Here is a 23,583-nt window from a genome sequence, read left to right as displayed (position 1 = left end):
TAATAGGTTTTATTTAATGATGTTGCACCTCACATCCATGAGAAAGTTTTGGATGTCCTGGTCGATAGTTCATTTTTGCAAGCATTAGAAGTGGTAAAAAATATAGAACAAAGAGTATGGTGGGGTCTTTTGATAATAAGATACAGTACCAAGTTTTTTGATATGCAAGGATGGCCATTTAAAAGTAAAATTTGTTTGTAGTCTTTGAACCAGAAGTGAAGGTAATGTCGGGTTCAGATCTTCAGTTTTTTGGTAGTTTATATTGAAATAAGACAATTCCCATATGTGATAAAGTCAGCCGATAAATAGGGTTAGTACTGTCTGTGTTGCTGAGATAGAACAGTAGGTGATCCATGTAAGCGGATACCTTATGTTGTTGTCCTTGTACAATAATGCCTGTTATGGGTTTGCACAAATAGTCCGTAGAAATGGTTCCAATCAGGCCCGGACTGGGATCTAAAATAGGGATGGGCATTTTAGACTGAGCAGCCTGGGATGGGGGGGGGGGGGTCAGGCATTCGTGGGGGCCGTTGGTGAGGGGATTTGGGGTTCCAGGATGTGTGGATTTGGTTACGGTATCTTTTTTAGGTTTTTTAGGGCCAAAGGAAGATAGCAAGATATGTTGGAGTACTGACAAAGCCAGTTATTAAGAAAAACTCCTTTATAACTGGCGTGTGAGTAATACTTTACAACTGGCTTTGTTAATACTACAATGTCAGTTATAAAGCACCACTCACATAGCCAGTTATAAAGGAGTATTGCTTTAGAACTGGCTTTTTGAGTATTACTTTTAGTAGTGCTTACAAAGCATGTAAAATATTTCATCCATGGTCAACTTTTCTGGGTCTTCCCTTTAGCCTGAACCAGGCACACCACTGCGGAGGGAGAGGAGTGCCGAGAGCCAGTGGCGTAGCATGGGTTGTCAGCACCTGGGGCAAGGCAGATAATTTGTGCCCCCTAATCTGTGGACTTTCCTATTCTCAGCTTGCTCCGGTCTGGTCACATGATCCCTTGTGTTAGTCAGTGATGGCTGCAGGGGAGAGTAGAGAGCTCTTGACAAAAGCCAGTAAAGCCTGGAGCAGTGACATCACCCATAGGTTCCTTTGTCCCATCTGTTGTTGGTGCTTCCTCCTCAGAGAGGGGACTCCTCAGGCTCCCACCGCCACGGAGCCTGACATGACATCAAGGCCCAGCACACTTGGGACAGTGCCCCTCTAAATTTTTCACCTGGGGCCAAAGCCCGGCCGCCCCCCCCCCCCCCAAGCTACTCCACTGCCCAGAGACAGCAGGTGCACACTGATTTGAAAAGCCTGGCCATGTGCCAGCTGATTAGAAAACTGCTGTCACATAACAGGAAAAAAAGAGCATAATTACCATTGTCAAAGAAGCACTGTCTGGCCCTGGAGCATTCCATTCAAACCCCTTCACCAGCGGGAAAATAAGTGGGAGGGAAGAGAGGTGGGTGTACATCAGCTGCACTGCTTTTCCTATAGGAGGCTGCAGCACCTCGCCAGCTTTCATGTGCAGGAGGCGGGTCTGAGATTTCCCTCCCACACATGAAAGCCAGCAAGGTCCTGCAGCTGCATATACGGAAGGTGGTCGTGTGGAAGGCCTCAGCCTCTCCATCCCTTCTTCTCACCTGGCATCCTGGTTGCCATGTGACCGGCGGCTGCGAGGTGTATGCGCGAACCGGGACCTTCAGTTCAGTGGCGGCCTAGGTTGCCATGGAGCGGCTTGGTGGGCGGTGGAATGGTGAGACTTTTTCCACTCCTTCAGAATACATCAGCTGCGGCCGGCCCTGCATCCCACACATCCACCCACGGCCAGCTCTGCAATCCACACATCCATCCACGGCCGGCCCTGCATTCCGTTAAGCAGCACATCCACCCACGGCCGGCCCTGCATGTCACAGCCAACTCTTCCTCATGCAGCCCCGGTCCACTGGGAAAATACCTGGTGTGCCCTATGGCCAGTCCGCAGGGCCGGTTTTAGATAAAGTGTGGCCCTGGGCAAACCTAAAAGTGGGGCCCCAAATTTTTTTATATTCTACCAAAAATATAGGCGCATTTAATCATTTAGCCAAATAAAACATGCAACTACATGAAAATATGCTTTAATTAAATAACATTAAATAGAATAAATAAGAAATCAAGTGAGCTTTGCACACCTTCACAAATCAGATCACCCTAATTCCTGCACTATCACACCTCAGACCACCCCAATTTCTGCACCTTCACACCTCAGACCACCCCAATTTCTGCACCTTCACACCTCAGATCACCCCAATTTCTGCACCTTCACACCTCAGACCACCCCAATTTCTGCACCTTCACACCTCAGGCCACCCCAATTTCTGCACCTTCACACCTCAGGCCACCCCAATTTCTGCACCTTCACACCTCAGACCACCCCAATTTCTGCACCTTCACACCTCAGACCACCCCAATTTCTGCACCTTCACACCTCAGACCACCCCAATTTCTGCACCTTCACACCTCAGACCACCCCAATTTCTGCACCTTCACACCTCAGGCCACCCCAATTCCTGCACCTTCACACCTCAGACCACCCCAATTTCTGCACCTTCACACCTCAGACCACCCCAATTCCTGCACCTTCACACCTCAGACCACCCCAATTTCTGCACCTTCACACCTCAGACCACCCCAATTCCTGCACCTTCACACCTCAGGTCACCCCAATTCCTGCACCTTCACACCTCAAAACAGCCCCTGGTAGGCTGGCACTGGCAGCAACAATTTTATTCAAATCAGGATTTCTTCTGCAAATAGGCTGGCATCAGAGTCAGACAATTACCAAAACCAATGTCATCATGACACATGATCAAAAAAATGAGGAAAAATAAGGATTTCTTCTGCAAATAGCCTGGCAGTGACATCATCAGATCAGACAAGGCACTGGCAGGCATTGTACTAGACTAGTACTATGCCTGGCTGCCAGTGCCAGGCCAGCCTATTTGCAAAAGAAATCCTGATTTGAATTAAATTGTTGCTGCCAGTGCCAGTATATTTGCAGAAGAAATCCTGATTTCTTTGAATAAAATTGTTGCTGCCAGTGCCAGCCCAGCCTATTTGCAAAATAAATCCCTAAGTAGAAGTCACTCCTCTCTCCAGTCCTCCACTTACCTTGGGTGTGCTGTGCGGTGTGGCTGCAGAGTGTTCCCGCTGGACATAGTACAGGAGATGGTCAGAGACTGCAAACATGATACAAGAGATGGTCAGAGACTACGGACCTGATACAAGAGATGGTCAGAGACTGAGGACATGATACAGGAGATGGTCAGAGACTGAGGACATGATACAGGAGATGGTCAGAGACTGAGGACATGATACAGGAGATGGTCAGAGACTGAGGACATGATACAGGAGATGGTCAGAGACTGAGGACATGATACAGGAGATGGTCAGAGACTGAAGACATGATACAGGAGATGGTCAGAGACTGAAGACATGATACAGGAGATGGTCAGAGACTGAGGACATGATACAGGAGATGGTCAGAGACTGAGGACATGATACAGGAGATGGTCAGAGACTGAGGACATGATACAGGAGATGGTCAGAGACTGAGGGCATGATACAGGAGATGGTCAGAGACTGAGGGCATGATACAGGAGATGGTCAGAGACCGAGGGCATGATACAGGAGATGGTCAGAGACCGAGGGCATGATACAGGAGATGGTCAGAGACTGAGGGCATGATACAGGAGATGGTCAGAGACTGAGGGCATGATACAGGAGATGGTCAGAGACCGAGGGCATGATACAGGAGATGGTCAGAGACCGAGGGCATGATACAGGAGATGGTCAGAGACCGAGGGCATGATACAGGAGATGGTCAGAGACCGAGGGCATGATACAGGAGATGGTCAGAGACCGAGGGCATGATACAGGAGATGGTCAGAGACCGAGGGCATGATACAGGAGATGGTCAGAGACCGAGGGCATGATACAGGAGATGGTCAGAGACTGAGGGCATGATACAGGAGATGGCCAGAGACTGAGGGCATGATACAGGAGAAGGCCAGAGACTGAGGGCATGATACAGGAGATGGTCAGAGACTGAGGGCATGATACAGGAGATGGTCAGAGACTGAGGGCATGATACAGGAGATGGTCAGAGACTGAGGGCATGATACAGGAGATGGTCAGAGACTGAGGGCATGATACAGGAGATGGTCAGAGACTGAGGGCATGATACAGGAGATGGTCAGAGACTGAGGGCATGATACAGGAGATGGTCAGAGACTGAGGGCATGATACAGGAGATGGTCAGAGACTGAGGGCATGATACAGGAGATGGTCAGAGACTGAGGGCATGATACAGGAGATGGTCAGAGACTGAGGGCATGATACAGGAGATGGTCAGAGACTGAGGACACGATACAGGAGATGGTCAGAGACTGAGGGCACGATACAGGAGATGGTCAGAGACTGAGGGCACGATACAGTAGATGGTCAGAGAGTGCAGACGTGATACAAGAGATGGTCAGAGACTGCAGACGTGATACAGTAGATGGTCAGAGAGTGCAGACGTGATACAGTAGATGGTCAGAGAGTGCAGACGTGATACAGTAGATGGTCAGAGACTGCAGACGTGATACAAGAACTGGTCAGAGACTGCAGACATAGTACAGGAGATGGTCAGAGACTGAGGGCATGATACAGGAGATGGTCAGAGACTGAGGGCATGATACAGGAGATGGTCAGAGACTGAGGGCATGATACAGGAGATGGTCAGAGACTGAGGACACGATACAGGAGATGGTCAGAGACTGAGGGCACGATACAGGAGATGGTCAGAGACTGAGGGCACGATACAGTAGATGGTCAGAGAGTGCAGACGTGATACAAGAGATGGTCAGAGACTGCAGACGTGATACAGTAGATGGTCAGAGAGTGCAGACGTGATACAGTAGATGGTCAGAGACTGCAGACGTGATACAAGAACTGGTCAGAGACTGCAGACATAGTACAGGAGATGGTCCAGAGACTGCGGATGTGATACAAGAGAAGGTCAGAGACTGCAGACATGATAGAATATAGAAGGACACTAGGGGGGCTGGAGAGCACAGGGAAAGCAGATAGCACTGGAGGAGCTGAAGGGCAAGGGGGGGGGGAACTGGAGAGAATTAAGGGGGGGTTTGGAAAGCATTGCAGGGGGGTTGGAAGGCGCAGGGTGTGGATAGCACTGGGGGGGGGGGTTGGTGGGCAGGGAAAACCAGGGGGATGGAAAGCATGGGGGGGGGGGCTGGAAATCACTTAGGGGGGAGCCAGGGAGCACAGGGGGGTGGAGAGCACTGGGGGAGCCAGAGAGCATAGGGGGAGATGAAAAGCACTGTGGGGACTTGAAGAGCACGGGGGGGCTAAAGAGTACAGGGGGTTTAAGAGCACTGGGGAGGGGGGCTACGATCACTTGGGACGGGGGCTACGATCACTGGGGAGGGGGGCTACGATCACTGGGGACGGGGGCTACGATCACTGGGGAGGGGGGCTACGATCACTGGGGAGGGGGGCTACGATCACTGGGGACGGGGGCTACGATCACTGGGGACGGGGGCTACGATCACTGGGGAGGGGGGCTACGATCACTGGGGACGGGGGCTACGATCACTGGGGACGGGGGCTACGATCACTGGGGACGGGGGCTACGATCACTGGGGAGGGGGGCTACGATCACTGGGGAGGGGGGCTACGATCACTGGGGAGGGGGGCTACGATCACAACACTGGGGGGGGGCTAAGAACACGGGGGGGGCTAAGATCACTGTGGGGGGCAGTAAAAGAAGTTGAATAGGAGGGGGACGGGACAGCTCAGCTGCATATAGAGAAATTGATATTTCCATATCTCTCCTGCAGCCGCAGAATGCCTGCAGAAGGGAGGAGAAGAATCCATCCATCCAGCGGCATAAGGAGACATCAAATCCTCTCTATATGCAGCCGAGCCGCCCCACCCCCCTCCTATTCAGCACAGGCTGCAGTGGCAGTCACTTACCTTCTCTCCCCGCAGCCGCCCCCCCCCGCGAGCAGCCCGAAGTCGGGCTGAAGGAGCTCCCATCTACGGCGGCTTCAGTGATCATCGGCGGCCGCGCGGGAAGGAACACACAGACACACACTGACTACTTGACTTCCGGACCGGCTCCGCGGCCAATCAGCCTTCTGCTCAGGGGGGGGTGTGACCCACACCCCCCCTGAACAGAAGGCTGATTGGCCGCGGAGTCGGTGTAGCTGGCAAGTACACCGGGAATGTCTTCTAGTGTCTGTGAGTGAATCTGATGACTCTGAGCGCTGTCATCAGATTCTGCCCGGTCCGGCCCTGGCTGACAGTGACACGGGGCCCCTGGACATTCGGGGGCCCTGGGCATTTTCCCAGTTTGCCCCCCCCCTAACGCCGGCCCTGCCAGTCCGGACCTGGTTCCAATGTTGTATTAAAGGTCCTGGGAAATAGGGGGCATCCCTGACATGTCCCATTCTGAATAAAGGAGTCAGAAAGCACTCCATTTGCATGTACTTGTGCACATGGGTTTGAGCATAGGGAGCCAATCCCCATGTGGCCCTAATCCTAAAGTAAGCTGTGTAAAGGTCCTGTCAATCCTATTAAAGGCCTTCTCAGTGTAGCAGCCTCTGGCTATTAGTTGGGTTAGGTTAATTTAGTTCTTGTGGCTCTCCTGTAGTCAGTTAAGCACTGTGTTATTGCTTTGGGCTGTTTTCTGTTTTACTGGCTGCAGGTTTGATTGCTCCCCCCTGCCTTCTGGAGGACTCTACAATGTAGTGGGCTGGATGAAGCAAATCAACAGCTGAATATTTATGTTTCCTCAGCCAATCCCTGGGGGAGGCTGCCCAAATAGTGGCTCGGAGCGAGCATAAATACTCTGTAGCCTGGAGATGCCCTGTTCTTGTCCAGGTGGAAAAGTTCCCAGCCTGAAGGGCTGCTGCCCTTCTGAGTAGCCCTGCTGAAAGTTTTCCTTGCTCTCACTGAGGTCCTTGCTGTGGCAAAGCTGAGGGGGCCTACTCTGCTAGAATCCCTGAAGCTAGGAGAGAGATTACACTAGAGATCTGCTCTGGAAGATTCACTGAGGAATTGTCTGCCTGAGACTGGAGGGAGACATCCAGATATCAGGGGACATTGTGATTAAAGACCTAAGTGAAGAATCCTAGTGCCTGTTGCTGCTGTGAACCTTTGGTGCACCAATACCAAGGCTTGCCTGGCCTGGAACATTGCTTATGGTGTCCCAATGCTGTCCATTTCCTGAACTATTGCTGAAGGCACTGTTTCAAGAAATAGCTGCAGAAAAAAATGCATGCTCTTGTCACTGTTCAGCATTCTGGAGGTATCCTGCAGCTCCTTATGCCCTAACCATGTTAATCAGCAATAACGTAAAAGGCAACCCCTAGACTGTTTATTGAGCTTGAGGAGTGACTGTTGCTGTATGCCTGGTTGCCATTACACCTATTTGGGAGAACTTAAACCTGGGACAAGCTTAATGGCCCTTGCAGGGGTAAGTGCTACATCAGCATCAGTCGATAATAGGAAGGGTGTACTCTTCATTGATAGACCACATTTCTTGCACGTTTTGTTCTGTCTAAAGCTTTTCTTTTGGGCACAGATGCCCACTTGATCTACATGGATTATTTTCTGAAGATTAGGTATTAAGCGAGTAGCCATGATTTTTGCGAATAGCTTCAGGTCGATACAAAGCAGTGATATGGGCTGGCAATTTGTTCAGTGAATGGATGTTTCTCTTTTTTTGGTATCATGGAAAGGTAGGCTGTCAGGGCTGACCAGTGTATTGGTTGGGGCAGTCGAAGTGCATTAAATGTTTTGACAAAGTAAGGTGCCTTTTGGGTGTGAAATCGTTTCTATAAAGTTAACAGGTACAGTATTCCTCAGAGGCTTTGGCAGGTTTGATTTGTTTAATGGCTTGCATAAACTCTGAAATCGTAATCGGTTCTTCTAACAGCTTCAAAGCTTGGGGATCTATTGAAAACATGCTGGAATGTTGAAAATAAGTACATATACGCTCCTCATGCAAGCGCTGCTAGGCGTCAGACCTGTGTGGAGTTAGATTACAGAGCATGATATAGTAATCTAAGAATACTGTATATTTAATATCACTGAATTTATAACATAAATCTGCAGTCATATAACTTTTACATTTTAATATTACATCTTTTCTAGCAATAATATCACTCCACTTCGATATTTTTTTTACAAGTTTGGCTGGGTTCACATATGTGCGAATTGGATGAGGATTTCCCCACATCCAATTTGCATGACATACGAGTGTGACCGGCTTACAATGGAGTCAGTTCACACTGGGGTGGCTGCAGAGCAGATTGCAAAAGGGTCCTGTGCATGTTTGTGTGTGGTTCAGGTGCGAATTCAGGCAAAAATTTGGACCTGAATTGCACCTGAACAGGTGAACAGACCCGCACCAGACCCCAGGCACGAACCCGCAGCTCATATGTGAACCCCGCCTTATGATGTGGCACACCTATGCATTTTTAGTGCATTTTCAGTTTTAGGTTATTAACCTAGTTAGGTTATGTTAATTTAGTTCTTGTGGCTCTCCTGTAGGCAGTTAAGCACTGCGTGATTGCTTTGGGCTGTTCTCTGTTTTACTGGCTGCAGGTTTGCTTGCTCCCCACTGCCTTCTAGCAAAAGTTCGGACCTGAATTGCACCTGAACAGGCGAACAGACACGCACTAGACCTCAGGCGCGAACCCACAGCCGCTCATATGTAAACCCTATTTTATGATGTAGCCCTGGTTCACACCTAAGCATTTTTTAGTGCATTTTCAGTTTTTCAGAAACACACCACTAATCCATTTAACATGGTTTCCTTGAGCTCACATTCACATCTGTGCATTTTATGGAAAGGGCCAGGGACTTTTTTCTTATTTTTGGTCCCATAGACTTCAGTGGATCAAAAACGTGTATTGAAAAATGTAAAATGCACCTGGAATATGCAAACTGTGACCTGTATAGCTGTGATGCAGGCCTAAGTTAGGCAAGACATTTCACTAAAACAAATTACAGGTGGAGATGGAGTGGAGGCTGATTGAGGTGGAGGAGAGGGGAGGCTGGTGATACTCGATTGGGAAAAGAAGCTGAAGGAGCTGAGGAGCTGTCAGCTGGAGGAAGCATAAAAGAGACAGAGCAAAAAGAAGGTGTAGCTGATCATGTTCCTCTGAAAGAGGATGCAGAGGAGGACCTGTCATGGATCAGAGAGTAAAGATGAGGCAGAAAGGGAGCTGGTAATGGCTGGAAGAAATGGAGTTTAGTGGGAAAGGGCAGGTCTTAATTGGTAATAGATCCAAAAGCAAAACATTTTATATATTGTAACGTATTAATTCTTAGATGTGGTGGCTGTATTAGTTTTCTTTTTTAGTTTTTTCCCCTCTGTTTTCAACCAGTGGTCTGGCCAGTAACAGACCTCCTGCGTTAGATTGCCTACACTCTGGATGAACTAACACAAGAGCTGGGTTCACATATATGGAAATTAGATGCATTTTTACCGCATCCAATTCGCATAACATGTGAATGTGACTGGCTCTCAATGGAGCCGGTTCACACGTGTCCGGGGCGGCCAGAGTGCGGTATTGAAAGGGGTCCTGTGCGTTTTTGGGTCCGGTTCAGGTGTGAATTCAGGGAAATATTTGCACCTAAATCACACCTGAACCAGTGAACAGAAACACACCAGACTCTCGACTGCAAACCGTAGCCAGACATGTGTGAACCCAGCCTTAGACAGCAGCACTGTCAGTCTGGGGGCAGGGTACCATTAAATACATTTTCAGATTTAGATACACTAAAAAATATATAAAAGGAGGTCATGGGACTTTGAGTGAGGCCAACCACTTTACCAAAGTAGATATATAGAGTACATATGTTAACAAGTTGGTTAGAGAAATAGAACAATACAGCAAAAATAAATGCAAAAATAAATAAATAAAAAAAAAAACAATTTCTGAATGAAGTAAAAATATATATGTATTTGAGAACTGACATATAACAATTCATGATAGATACAGTAAATACATAATACAATTACATGAATTGGCATCTTGACGTGTTTCACGGAACACTATCCGCTTCTTCAAGAGTATAATGCAAAGAGTTCAAAAAATCTGTATCTACCAGCTTCTTCAAGAGTATAATGCAAAGAAATCCAAAAACAGGGGTGAAGGGGCGGCAGACACAAGCCTCACCCTGGGCTGTGGCAAAATGACCCATCCAAGTTAAGGGGACATCCGGGGGGCAGGTCTAGTGCAGAGTGTAATCCATGGTATAATAACTGTGGGTAAATTCCAACCCATATAAATCCCAATTAAGTGAAAGTAGATGCCTGTGTGAGCCATGTGAAGGTGATATCCCCGTTATCTTTCAAGTGAAATGGAGCAAAAAGGGTCACTAAACTGTTTTTAGTTTTAGATACACTAACAATGCATCAGAGAGGGAGCGGTAAAATAGGGGAGCAAAGTGTGTGTAAAGATGGTTAGGGGGGCGGCGCCCCTGCACCCCCAATGGACGGGCCGCCCCTGGTCTTAATCAAGTCCACCCTTTCCCACAAGGAGAGCTGCCACCCCTTCCAGCATTTCACCTTGACATCAGCATCATTCAGTCTGTCTTCCCAATTTGTCTTACGGTAATCATCAGGGCTCGATGCCTAATACTTTGACTTTCTTCTGAGGCCTCGGGAAGGTGTCCGGAAGTGCAAAGCTCTCACCTCCCTTGCTCATCCAAAAACGTCACTTTTATCACGGTTGACCTTGGAGCCTGATGCCTCAGAATACTGCTCTATCATTGAGACCACCTCCTCTGCCTCCTCTGTCCCAGAGATAAAAAGACAGAAACGTCATAAGCATAGGCTATAACCCTCAAGAGCGGCTCACCAGTAATGCCCACCGGCACCAGCAGTTTACGCAGCGCTTTAGATTACATCAAATACTATTGCAGTCCTTTGCAACATGTCCTGAGCCCTGACAGAGGGAACATTTTTGCACAGAACATGAGCTTGAAAAAGCCCCTTTTTTACAATAGTGATGACACAGCTTTGGTTGTCCTGCTGTAGCCCTGCCCCCTGGGGAGTGGCTAAGTAAACAGACATCCTCCTCACTTCCTTTGCCCTGAATGTCATCCAACCCACTTGACACTATAGGTTCTGTCATTGTAAATGATAAGACACTACTAGGGTTTGCAGTAAAGGATCAGCTTTACTTATCTTTAGCTTGTGTTTAGTAGAATGCACAAACAGTTTCAATAAAATGGTAAACTCAGGAACATTAATAACAAGATAGATCCTGAATCCTCAACCTGGAACTGGATAAGGTTCAGCACTCAGGATCAAAAGAGCAATCCTGACATATATATTGATATATAATGGAGGATTAATATTTTAGGGATCTGTAAATACACTATTTCTCCAGTGTAATGCGAGAGTGACCACAAATCAATGCTTAACAGTAATAAAAGGTAACTCCAGGTATTACTAACCTCTCAGCAACTCTAATATACTGGCGTTAAGTTATCTATCAGAGTGCACTCTGTATCCTATAGGGGGCCCCCTTTACATTAGATTGCAAGTGTCTCCTGGATGAGCAAGGCCTTGCTAGTCTTCGCCGGCAAAGGTGTCCTCAACCAATCCAGAGAAAGTATTTGTAATCCAAAGTAAAGGTGATTAATTTACTGTAATCCACCACAGGAATAACCATTAATTGTAATCCAAATAAAAAGGGAGAAGATAGGTCTATGTACTCCACAACTGGTAGTCAATCTAGAACTGAAAAGGAGAGCGAGGCCTTCTGGTTCACCACGCACTATCCAAGGCTACAGTGTCCTGTGGCGAACATTAGAACTCATGTGGCCTTCCACTAGAACTTCTCTGCAGACCCGCCCCGGCTCAGTCTAGTAGTACAGTAGATACCCTAAATTGGATTTCTCTCACCCAATGTGATGAACTCTATATTCCACAGTCCACTCCAGCAGTGTCCCGCTCTCTTCAGCAACACTCGCAGCCTCTCAGGGCGTCCCTCTGCTTAGTCTACCACCAAGATCCTTATGCACACTGCTCACTCTGTCTCCGGTGGCTGTCCGCTAGGCCTCTGGCCTATCCTTTTCTGCGCTCCGCAGCAGCTCTTCCCCTCCTCACAGCACACTGTCCTCGAGGCAAGAGAGCGAACCTTGGTCCCGCCCCCTTTATAAAGACACTCCCAATGGGCTCTGCGAGTCCCACAGCTCCCTGGGAAAAGAGTTCATTCACACAGACAATCCATGGTCCTTACTCCTCCCAGAACTACATCTCTCATAATTCAACAAGTCAGTACTTTGTAAAAGCTTTAATGACAGTACGAACAGTCTGAAGAACACCAGCCTTGCGACCAGGCTACACTGCATAAAAAGATATGATCCTGTCACGACCTATAAAGGCAGACGAATGGATGTGCTTAACAACATTACCCGTGACATGCAGTTTTACCAACACTGTCCATCCTCCCGTCCATATCCCCCTATCATCAACAACTTTCTTCAAGGGGGCTTGGACATCCATATATCTCCCCAACCAAACCACCAGATCCCAGCAGGAATGGACTCATTACGTACTAAAATGGTGAGGTTTTTTGTATAACGGCTGGCGAGCGATTACTTTGGGTAACAAACCTGCCCATCTTGGGGACTCCTTCCACCTCTGCTCATACCTCTCCCAAAAGACATCTAATCCTTCAGCCTCGACAAAGGAGAGGTCATACTCGTTTTACCCAATTGGGCTGATAAGGTCAAAAATATCCTCTGCTTTGAAACCCATCCCCAGAATACAGTCTGCCACATCTCTCCTATTTGGTAGGGGCCTGCTCCAGTCCACCTCAATTAGACCACATTGCGGCGTTTAAAGGAGCTACCAGATGGTATTAAATTGGCCTTCACTTCACCGCAGAATACCTGGTCCTACTCACCCTTGGGACAGGGGCAGCCACTGCCTGAGCATAGGAAATACCCAAACTCCTTGCAACATCCTGCACATCACTTTTAGTTACAAAACCCTCTTTAGATAAGGTAGAAACAACATGTCAGAAACAGAGCAGAGGCTTTTGACACAGAAATATCGTTTACATTACCCTTGGTAATTCTTTTTTCATTACCAGTGACTAAAGGGTTACCAACAATGGAGATGTCCTTATCAGCACTCTTCATAGAAGAATCTGATTCTGCACAGCCTTCACTGACTTTCTGTACACAGGCGGGAGCCTCAGCCAGGAGATGAGCTTGTTCTCTGCCGCCCTCTGCTACACCATCCATAGGAACTTCACCTCCATTATGTTGTAAAGGCAAATCATAAACAAAAAAATGTTTTTCTGTCACCCGTTGTTTTAAAGGCTTTGGGGGGGACATCATTATACTCCTCTTCATCCTCAGATAATCCTGACATGGTAATTTTGCAACCATGCAAAGGCAATTCTATTTTTTAAATTAACTTTAGCATACCTGCTCCCTCCACAGGCTCGGATAGATCATCTTGCTCCATAGGCTGCTGCTGCGGCCTGATCGCCCACAGCCTGTCTGCCAGAGCTTTCTCTACTTTCTGCAGGCATACTGATACTGATGCATGCGAAGATTTTCCAGCATGCTGGGCAGAAATACAGTCCAAGCCCACAGAAACTTTTTTGCATTGTAGTGACCTCGGCTTATTGCACTCTGGTGATGCCTGTACTCCAATGGCCTCTATGGCCCCTGAAGTGATCATCATTGCCATACTTTTCCTTGACATCCCCGCTGGTTACTTTCAATGTGTCCACCAGCAGACTCTGCTTTTCCGCTTTGGCCTCCAAAGCCATCAACTCAGGCCTCATCTATCTTCTCTTGGAACTGTGAAGTCGGTCACATGCAATCTTTTTATGCTTGAAGTCAAACTTTAACTTCGCCAGTACTTCTTCCTCATCAGCGACTCTCGCAATCCTCGCACAAACCTTCTTTCTGTAGGTTGCCAGGCTTTCGCCTTTAGCTGGGCCGCTTCCCAGGTCCTCAAACACTGGTATGGGAGGACCGGTACTTTGGCCATCTGGGGGATCCTCCCCTGAATCCATCTTAGCCTTTTGCATCCACTCTGGGTATAGGAATCAATGAAGCTCCCTGGATCAGTAGGCCTCACTGGAGCTCAGGAGAGCAGCAGTAGTGCAGCCACACCCTTTGCAGCTATAACAGCTTCAACTCTTCTGGGAAGGCTAGTCAAAACGTTTGGGGGTGTGTCTATGGGAATGTTTGACCATTCTTCCAGAAATGCATTTGTGAGGTTAATCACTGATGTGGACGAAAAGGGCTGGCTCGCAGTCTCCGCTCTAAATCATCCCAAAGGTGTTCTATTGGGTTGAGGTCAGGACTCTGTGCAGGCCAGTCAAGTTCCTCCACCCTAAACTTGCTCATTCATATCTTTATGGACCATGCTGTGTGCACTGGCCCAAATCATTTGGTGGAGGGGGGATTATGGTGTGGGGTTGTTTTTCAGGGGTTGGGCTTGGCCCCTTAGTTCCAGTCAAGGGAATTCTTAAGGCGTCAGCATACCAAGACATTTTGGACAATTTCATGCTCCCAACTTTGTGGAAACAGTTTGGGGATGCCCACCTTCCTGTTCCAATATGACTGCGCACCAGTGCACAAACCAAGGTCTATAAAGACATGGATGATCGAGTTTAGGGTGGAGGAACCTAAATGGCCTGCAAAAATGCACTTCTGGAAGAATGGTCAAACATTCCCATAGACACACTCCTAAACCTTATGGACAGCCTTCCCAGAAGAGTTGAAGCTGTTATAGCTGCAAAGGGTGGGACAACTCAATATTGAACCCTACTGACTTATGCCTCGTACACACGCAACGATTATCGGCCGACCGATCGTCCGACTTTTGTCCAGAGTTGTGTTTTGCTGGTTGGAATGTGCCTAGACTGCACATGAATTTTCTCGGCCAACAAAAATCAACTTCAGAAGTGATGTCATGTGCTGGAATACTTTCCGTGTGTTTTTTCTTCTCTGAGCATGCCCAGTCTTGCTCATCAGATTTTTGTCTGCCGAAATCTGTACTGACTGACGGAAAATCGGCCGTTGTGTTGACGGCCAACAAAAATTTTATAGCCTGCACACCAGATTTTTTTCGGCCGAAAAGTCGGAGTCGGTTGTTGAAAGCATCATACTAACAAGCCGAAAACCGGCCGATCGGACGTTGGCCGAAAATTCCCGGCCAATAATCGATGCGTGTGTACGAGGCATTAGACTGGGATGCCATTAAAGTTCATGTGCATGTAAAGGCAGACAGCTCAATACTTTTGATAATATAGTGTATATGTTACTCCTCTTACACCAGTGCAGGGCAAACAGAATTGGGCAGTTGACTGATAAAGAATTTCAAACATTTCACACTTTTGCTAAAGCTAACCATACAGTAGTAAAATTTGCTCAAAGTTTTTAAATTTAAGAATTTTCTATGGATTTTCTAATTATTAGCAGAGCCAAATTAATGTATGTTTTCACATTTTTAACAGAGTATTTGATTTTCCTTTGGGAAATTCCATTCGTTCCAAAATCAAATTTTAAAAGCAAATGAAATTTTTAAATACTTTTGAATAACAATTGTATAGACAGTTTGGGTAGGCTTGGTGTAAATGTAGAGTTCATGTCCATTGTCTCTTTCACCCATAATAACACAAACTCCATTTCTTACCTAGCTCTGGACTTTGTCTATCATAACAAGAATTTTCTAACCAGAGTCTATCCCAAGGGATCTCGATTTGACTCCTCTAACTTCCAGCCTCAGGAATTCTGGAATGTTGGTTGCCAGATGGGTGAGTGTCATATATACAGTATGTGTTTTTATGGGGCTGAAAGTGTATTTGTATGTGGGGGGGATCGGGGGGGGGGGGGATAACGTAATGGATAATGTATGGATTTTTCTATCAGCCAGCTGAATATGCATAAGAGGTCAGATGTTGGGGACAATGTCTGCAGAATATATCTGAATGTCACCATTTCCTCCTTTAGGAAACTCACTATAATAGTTCATCACACATTAGGATGATATCAAACTTGCATATTTCTAATCTCTCTCACCCCCCACCATGTTTTCCCTTTCCCTCCTTTTCTCTCCCCTCTCTCCTTCTATTTACCCCTCAGTTGCATTGAATATGCAGACTCCAGGAATCCCGATGGATCTGCAGAATGGAAAGTTCCAGGATAATGGCGGATGCGGATATGTTCTAAAGCCGGATTTCCTGTGTCATTCAGTTTGCACATTTGATCCAAACAATCTTCCACTTCGCAGGCCATTTTCCCTACAGATTAAGGTGATCCACCCTTCTTTCTAGTTATAGGTCAGCAATATGATTAGGTCACCAATGGACTTTATTCATTAGAGCTCCTTGTCACAACAGGTGAGGAGTGCTCCTTAGTTGCCTGCAATCTCTTGTGATCTAGTCTCTCAATATCACTTTCTGGTCACCCGTGGTCTCTGGTCACCAAAGGTCTTCAGTCAGCAGCAGTTTCTGGTCTGCAGAGGTCTTTGATCATCAGCGCTCTCTGGTTGCCTTTGGTCTCTTGTTAGTAATGGTTTGTGATCATTTAGTCCTTTCATTATTCCCAGGTGATCAGTGGGTTTCTTCTCCCTCCAAGCAAATTATCTAAAACCAATACAGCCAACCCAGTTGTAACTTTGGAGATCTATGGAGTTCCATCTGACCAATGCAGCAAAAAGACCAAGGTCGCAAAAAATAATGGTTAGTTGTTTTTAATAATTTATTGCAGACTTTTTATAATGGGATATAAGAGGGTAAGAGCCTCCTGTGCAGAGAGTAAGGTAACTGGCTCAGTGTTCTCTGTACAGCGCTCTGCAATATTTCAGAACTCGATAAATATATAATTATAATACAGTAGTGTATGACTTCAGGGGGAGAACAGAGTGTAAGCTCTTCTGGTGGAGAGACGTATATAAATGGCTTAGTGTTTTCTGTACAGCATTGTGGTATATGGCAGAGATAAATAAATGTCTAATAATTGCAGTGTACAAGAACAATAGAGTTCCCCTTGGGGCGGGACTTTTAAGGCACTATATAATATCAAGATACACAATTTATTTGAAAATTTTATTGAAAAAGTAAATATATACAAAACAAGAAAAATATGTTAAAATGCTGGCAAGTTATACAGACATAATGTACAACAGTGAAATGCACCACAAATGAACCGCGGGTATTGACCCGACGCGTTTCGGAGAGGAACCCCGAACTCCTTCTTCAGGGGTGCCCGCAGGAAGTGGTCTAAAAATAATTAGTATGTAAGTCACGTGTCACTTAGACAAAAATATATACATTATAGTATTTTAACAAAATTTTCCAAAGCACTTACATGTTCACTGTAAAGAATGAAGAAAACTTGCCCGCCTGTAAAGGCTAAAACCAAGAGATCAGACTGCCGCAAGGTTCCCAAACTGGGATGCCGTGTGGAAATGCTAGATGTTGGACCCAAAAGAGACCTTCTCTGTGTGTCACAGGTGGTTGAAAAACTGCTTGCAACCCCAATTCCCCAAAAGGGAAAGAGGGGGTAGGAATAGCTGGAACCCCCAAAAATCAATCCTGCTGAGCAAAAGCCAAATGATTAGAAAAAATCCCCAATTTAGCTAAAAAAGCGCAATAGTAATGGTAATTGCTTTTTTGGAAAAAATCCCAAAAATAAAACCAAAAAACACAAATCAAAAAATATTAAATAGAAAATATTGTTTTGGTTTCTTTTGTTTGAGGGGAAAAGGCCATAGTCTATTACTTAAGTAGTAAGTGACAACACAGATTAATTATGAGTGGAAAAATTGCACTTCAGGGTTTGTAAGTCCCAAAAGCTATGGTTAAAAATACCAGAGGAAAGACATAGTGAATATCCTCTTATAAAGAGTATGAATTCAAAAAGAAAAAGAAAAAGATCAAAACTTGCCATCAACATTGAAGTACATCGGCAGGCTATTTAGCAGAATTTCTCAAAAAATAAATACCTTAGAGTCACTTGTAACGGGCAGACAAATCCAGCTTGGCAAAATAGATGTTATCTCATGCTCGGCAGCGGAACAAATGAGTCCAATGTCGGGCATGTGAGATATATGAGGAGCTTTGTCAATCAGCTGAGACTAGTCTCAGCCGAGAGACAATTGCAATCAGCTGGTTGTCAATAGGGTTCCCCGGGTCACATACGCCGGGCCTGCCCCCTGCCGGAAACATCCGGCGGAAGCTAGGCCGGCCTGTGCGTCCCACCGACACGGTAAAGGACTTCCGCCTGCGTGAAACGCAAGGCGGAGTCCACTGGGCATGCGCCTAAAAGCTCAGACAGAGCTAGATGGAATTAGGCTGTTGCCGCTATTGCGGGCGCCATCTAGTGGCGTCCGCTTACCGTGCCGGGCTATTCCAGAGCCGAGATGGGAATAAGTATCTCCCCATCACGCAGCTTCCATCCATCGAGACATCAGAGAAGGTTTGGGTCCTGTAAAAGAATAAAATAAATAAAGCAATAAATACCAAGAGCCTAAATGCAAATGGTTATCAACAATGCAATATCCGAATATAATTTTAAGAAAGGATATTTTTCAAAATTAACAATTGGCACCATAGTCGGTCAGACTGACCTACCTGTGTACAAAGATTTAATTCGTGCATATGCTAAATTGCAAGATGTTATAGAATCACTCAATATTCACCATTGCATGAAATAGAGTTACAAAGCATCTAAACAACCCTCGTATTAAATTCATGTCAATAATTGGATACATTGGGTAACAATGAAGGTTATAAGAAAAAGAAGAGAATTGCAGAAAAAGGAAGAGAACTGCGACATATCAAGAAACTGAAGTCATTAGATTTCCATACCACCGGATGTGAAGCCTTCCAGGAAGGGTTTATATGAGACCATCTCATTAAGTCCTGGTGGCTCTGTTGCTCTAAGGCGATAGATCCACCTCAGCTCGAGTTGGAGGAGGGTCTTGTTCCAATCCCCCCCTCTCGAGCTGGGGTGGACTCTATCCAGGATCAGAAACTTAATTTTGGGAAACCTCCCTGCATGTACCAAACTGGTGTGGCGACCGAGAGGAAGCTCAGGGTCGCAAGTTCTCATACTTTTTATGTGCCGGCAGACACGTTTAGTGAAATCCAGTTTAGTTTTGCCAACATAAAAACAGCCGCACCCACAGAGAAGTAAATATACCACCCCGTGGGTGCGGCAGTTGGCAAAATGTATGGGCCTAAAAATTTGTCCATTCGGAAGAATGGGATTCTTGGTAGTATGCATGAACTTGCAATACTTGCATGCCCCACACATGTAGGTTCCCCTGACTTTGCAGGGGTCCCTATTGCCATGGGCAGCAAATTCGCTGTGTGTCAATTGGTCTTTAAGAGCTGGAACTTTTTTATGTGTAATTTGTGGAAATGCTGGAACATGTTTACCTACAATTGGGTCAAATGCAAGCATATGCCAATATTTGGTCATAATCTTTTTGATTTCCATATGTTGCTCTGAATACCTAACAATTAGTCTAAGGGTGTGATCATCCAATTTTTTGGTTTTTGGGGCCAGTAGTGTGTTCCTGTCTATTCCTTTGGCATTTCTGTATGCCTTTTTGAGAGTCGTCGGGGAATAGCCCCTTGCTAGGAGTCTACTCCTCAGATCATTAGCAACTCCTTGAAAGACGGTGAGGTCCGTGCAATTCCGTCTGGCCCGAAGATATTCGCCAAATGGAATGGAGCGCACCAATGTCTCGGGATGAAAGCTAGAGGCATGGAGGATGGTGTTGCCAGCAGTGGGCTTTCGAAAAAGCCCACTGTGGAGAACACCATCCTCTCCCCTAGACACCTCTACATCCAAAAAGGTAACATGGCAGGGATCAAAATTCATAGTAAATTTCAAATTGAAATCATTCTTGTTTAATCTGTCCATGAAAGCATTGAGTGATTCAGGTGATCCATGCCAGAGCATAAACACGTCATCGATGTATCGGACCCACAAATTAATGTGGTCCGTGTACACCGATAACGCGTCGTCCCTGAGGATGGCTTGCTCCCACTCCCCCAGGTACAAATTGGCGTAGGATGGGGCACAACAAGTGCCCATCGCTACGCCTTGCACCTGGAGGTAGTGGGAGCCGTCAAACGTGAAGACATTGTGCAATAGAATAAACTGTAAACTGGACAGTATAAATTCGCCATAAGCATCTAAGTTGTTATCTCGCATCATAGTGTGTCTGACTGCTGAGAGGCCTCGATCATGGGGAATGGAACTGTATAGTGCCTCCACATCAATCGTGACCAACAGGCAGTCAGGAGGCACCCATATATGTTCAATTTTTTGTAAAAAGTGGATGGTGTCTCGTATGTGAGATGGCAGTTGTGTCACGAATGGTTTCAAAAAGGAATCGACCAATTTTTGAAACCATTCGTGGTAGAGGGTCCTATTATTTCAGGTAGAGGGTCCTTAACGGACAATGCCAGTAGATTGGTCGATTATGGCCTTTTCCCCTCAAACAAAAGAAACCAAAACAATATTTTCTATTTAATATTTTTTGATTTGTGTTTTTTGGTTACCATTACTATTGCGCTTTTTTAGCTAAATTGGGGATTTTTTCTAATCATTTGGCTTTTGCTCAGCAGGATTGTCTTCTGGGGGTTCCAGCTATTCCTACCCCCTCTTTCCCTTTTGGGGAATTGGGGTTGCAAGCAGTTTTTCAACCACCTGTGACACACAGAGAAGGTCTCTTTTGGGTCCAACATCTAGCATTTCCACACGGCATCCCAGTTTGGCACCTTGCGGCAGTCTGATCTCTTGGTTTTAGCCTTTACAGGCGGGCAAGTTTTCTTCATTCTTTACAGTGAACATGTAAGTGCTTTGGAAAATTTTGTTAAAATACTATAATGTATATATTTTTGTCTAAGTGACACGTGACTTACATACTAATTATTTTTAGACCACTTCCTGCGGGCACCCCTGAAGAAGGAGTTCGGGGTTCCTCTCCGAAACGCGTCGGGTCAATACCCGCGGTTCATTTGTGGTGCATTTCACTGTTGTACATTATGTCTGTATAACTTGCCAGCATTTTAACATATTTTTCTTGTTTTGTATATATTTACTTTTTCAATAAAATTTTCAAATAAATTGTGTATCTTGATATTATATAGTGCCTTAAAAGTCCCGCCCCAAGGGGAACTCTATTGTTCTTGTATTTCTATTTGGGATGTGGCACTCAGGGGACCACCCCACATGAATCAAAGTTTCTTTGAATAATTGCAGTGTATGACTGTGGTGACTGTAAGCTCCTCTGGTGTAAATACTGATGCAACTGGCTCAGTGTTCTCTGTACAGCACTACAGAATATGTCAGAGCTAAATAAATGTTTAATAATATTGGTAATATACTGTATGTGTACTGATGTGCTATTTTTGCCTCTGCAGCCTTTAACCCTCAGTGGAACAAGTCTTTCCACTTCTACATCCAGGTTCCAGAGTTGGCGATGATTCGATTCTGCGTGGAAGACAAGATTCCAGTGGTTGGGAATGAATTTGTGGGCCAGTACACTCTGCCTCTGAGCTGCATTAGTAAAGGTAGCACTCAACTAACACACATCACACTTATTATTCCTGTGTACATACACAGCCAGCTTATGGCATATTCAGCAGTAATGATCCTCTTGGAAGAGCACTGAGGATTAAATCCGGCTAATGAGTCGAATTTCCAGAGATGGCTGTTTATGCTGATTTCAACTAATCTGATAAACAGAAATATGATCTGATTTTGGAATTGTACTGGTCTGCTGGTCTGGATATAGGGAAATGTTCACAGTAATTACCAATGACTCTGAAAAGTTTTCCTAACTCCTTACTACTGTAATATCTGTCAGGACTCTGTCATTACGTATCCTTGTTTGCAGGATCTGTCATTCTTAACTTAATGATGAGACTGAAGGTGACTTTTTGTATTACAGGATATCGTCACATCCCACTGCTGAACAGACACGGTCAGAGTCTCCTGCATGCCTCGCTCTTTGCCCACATCTGGTATCAGTGATCTTCATATCCAAAAATACTAATAGCTAATTGCGACACGATTGCCACCTTGAAAACTGTACTCTGATAAATAATAAACTTAATTAAATGTTTACTTAGTTGTATTCCAATGATTCTGAACTAGTAAAGAGTCCATTTTGGAGCTAAGTCTCCCAGCCCTCCACAGCAGCCCCCTGTGATCTGATAAGGACCTCTTTCCTTTTGTAACAAGGGACAAGAATTATGTTGCACTGTGCTGCAAAAAAATGCAGCATGACCTATTCTTTTTTTTTTTTAGGTGCATTATAGCCTATTCCTTTAGACTAGATGGCCTAGTGCCTCAATGCACAAAAACACATGCACTGCACCTCACTTCCTTCTAGTGTGAATGAGCCCTTACTGAAAGTAAATGCTGTACAGCCATTATTGTACTGTACAAGCTTGGCCTTACACCTGTAGAATTTTGTTTGAACGTTTGGATGAGAAAGTATAAAAATCACATGTCTGACCATTTAATGGTGCCTTAATGGTGCCCTAATTTCGAACTACTTTTTGTTTGCCTACCATGTCAGTATCTTGTTTATCATAGAAAGATTTTGGTGTGAGCGGAAGTTATGTAATGTTGCATGTGCATAAGACTAGCTATGATTTTTCCCAACTGGGAGCAAATTTAATGGTTAGAAATTTGTTCAAATTTGATTCAACAAAAATTTTCAGTTCTTGTCCTTTGATTTTTTTGCTTGCTCTGGTTGAAAACCGATTGTTGAATCACACTTTTTTAAGATAATCGAATGAACATCCTGAAAACAACAATTTTTGAATAAAATTCTACAGGTGTAAATCCAGCTATGTTCCCCATTGCCCAGCCAGACAGGCAAAATATGGAATTATTAAGCAATTCTTCTTTCCTGATTCACATCTCCTCCTCGGGTCCCATCTCCTCCATCCCATGTCCTCCTGCCCCTTCATCCCATGTCCTCTTCCTCCTCCATCCCATGTCCTCCTCCTCCTCCAGTCCCATCTCCCCATCCCATGGCCTCCTGCTCCTTCTCTATCCCATGTCCTCTTTCTCCTCCAGTCCCATCTCCTCCATCCCATATACTCCTTCTCCTTCAGTTCCATCTCCCCATCCCTTGTCTTCCTCCTCCTCTATCCCATGTCCTACTCCTCATCCATCCCATGTCCTTGTCCTCCTCAAGTTCCATCTCCACCATCCCATGTCCTCCTCCTCCTCCATCCCATGTCCTATCTCCCCCATACCATGTCCTCTTTCTCCTTCTCTATCCCATGTCCTCTTACTTCTCCAGTCCCATCTCCTCCATCCCATATACTCCTCCTTCAGTCCCATCTCCCTATCCCATGTCCTCCTCCCCCATTCCGTGTCTCCCTCATCCATCCCGTGTCCCCCTCTTCCTCCATCCGATTTCCTCCTCCATCCCTGTCAGTGGGGCAGTGAACAGTGTCAGTACTTTTTTTTATTAATATTTTTTGGGGCCCAGACAGCAGCGATAGAA

The 23,583-nt window shown here is 45.8% G+C and overlaps 1 protein-coding gene across 1 annotated transcript in view; it reads left to right on the top strand.

Annotated features, from left to right (window-relative positions):
• Positions 1 to 22,104, top strand: part of PLCZ1 (phospholipase C zeta 1) — a gene marked incomplete at its 5' end in the record, with an annotated part of 72,493 nt that extends 50,389 nt beyond the window's left edge. Inside the window, 5 exons of the mRNA XM_082253633.1 lie at positions 15,734 to 15,850; positions 16,179 to 16,348; positions 16,645 to 16,777; positions 21,479 to 21,628; positions 22,009 to 22,104. Coding sequence (XP_082109759.1) covers positions 15,734 to 15,850; positions 16,179 to 16,348; positions 16,645 to 16,777; positions 21,479 to 21,628; positions 22,009 to 22,091 — 653 coding nt within the window. The 3' untranslated portion in view covers positions 22,092 to 22,104. The remainder of the gene's footprint in view (positions 1 to 15,733; positions 15,851 to 16,178; positions 16,349 to 16,644; positions 16,778 to 21,478; positions 21,629 to 22,008) is intronic.
• Positions 22,105 to 23,583: the final 1,479 nt, after the last annotated feature.

Source organism: Pelophylax lessonae, assembly GCF_965119305.1.
Source record: "Pelophylax lessonae genome assembly, chromosome: 4".
Lineage (NCBI taxonomy): Eukaryota > Metazoa > Chordata > Amphibia > Anura > Ranidae > Pelophylax > Pelophylax lessonae.
The sequence above is the reverse complement of the archived record's forward strand: the minus strand, read 5'-3'. Positions and strand labels throughout refer to the sequence as shown.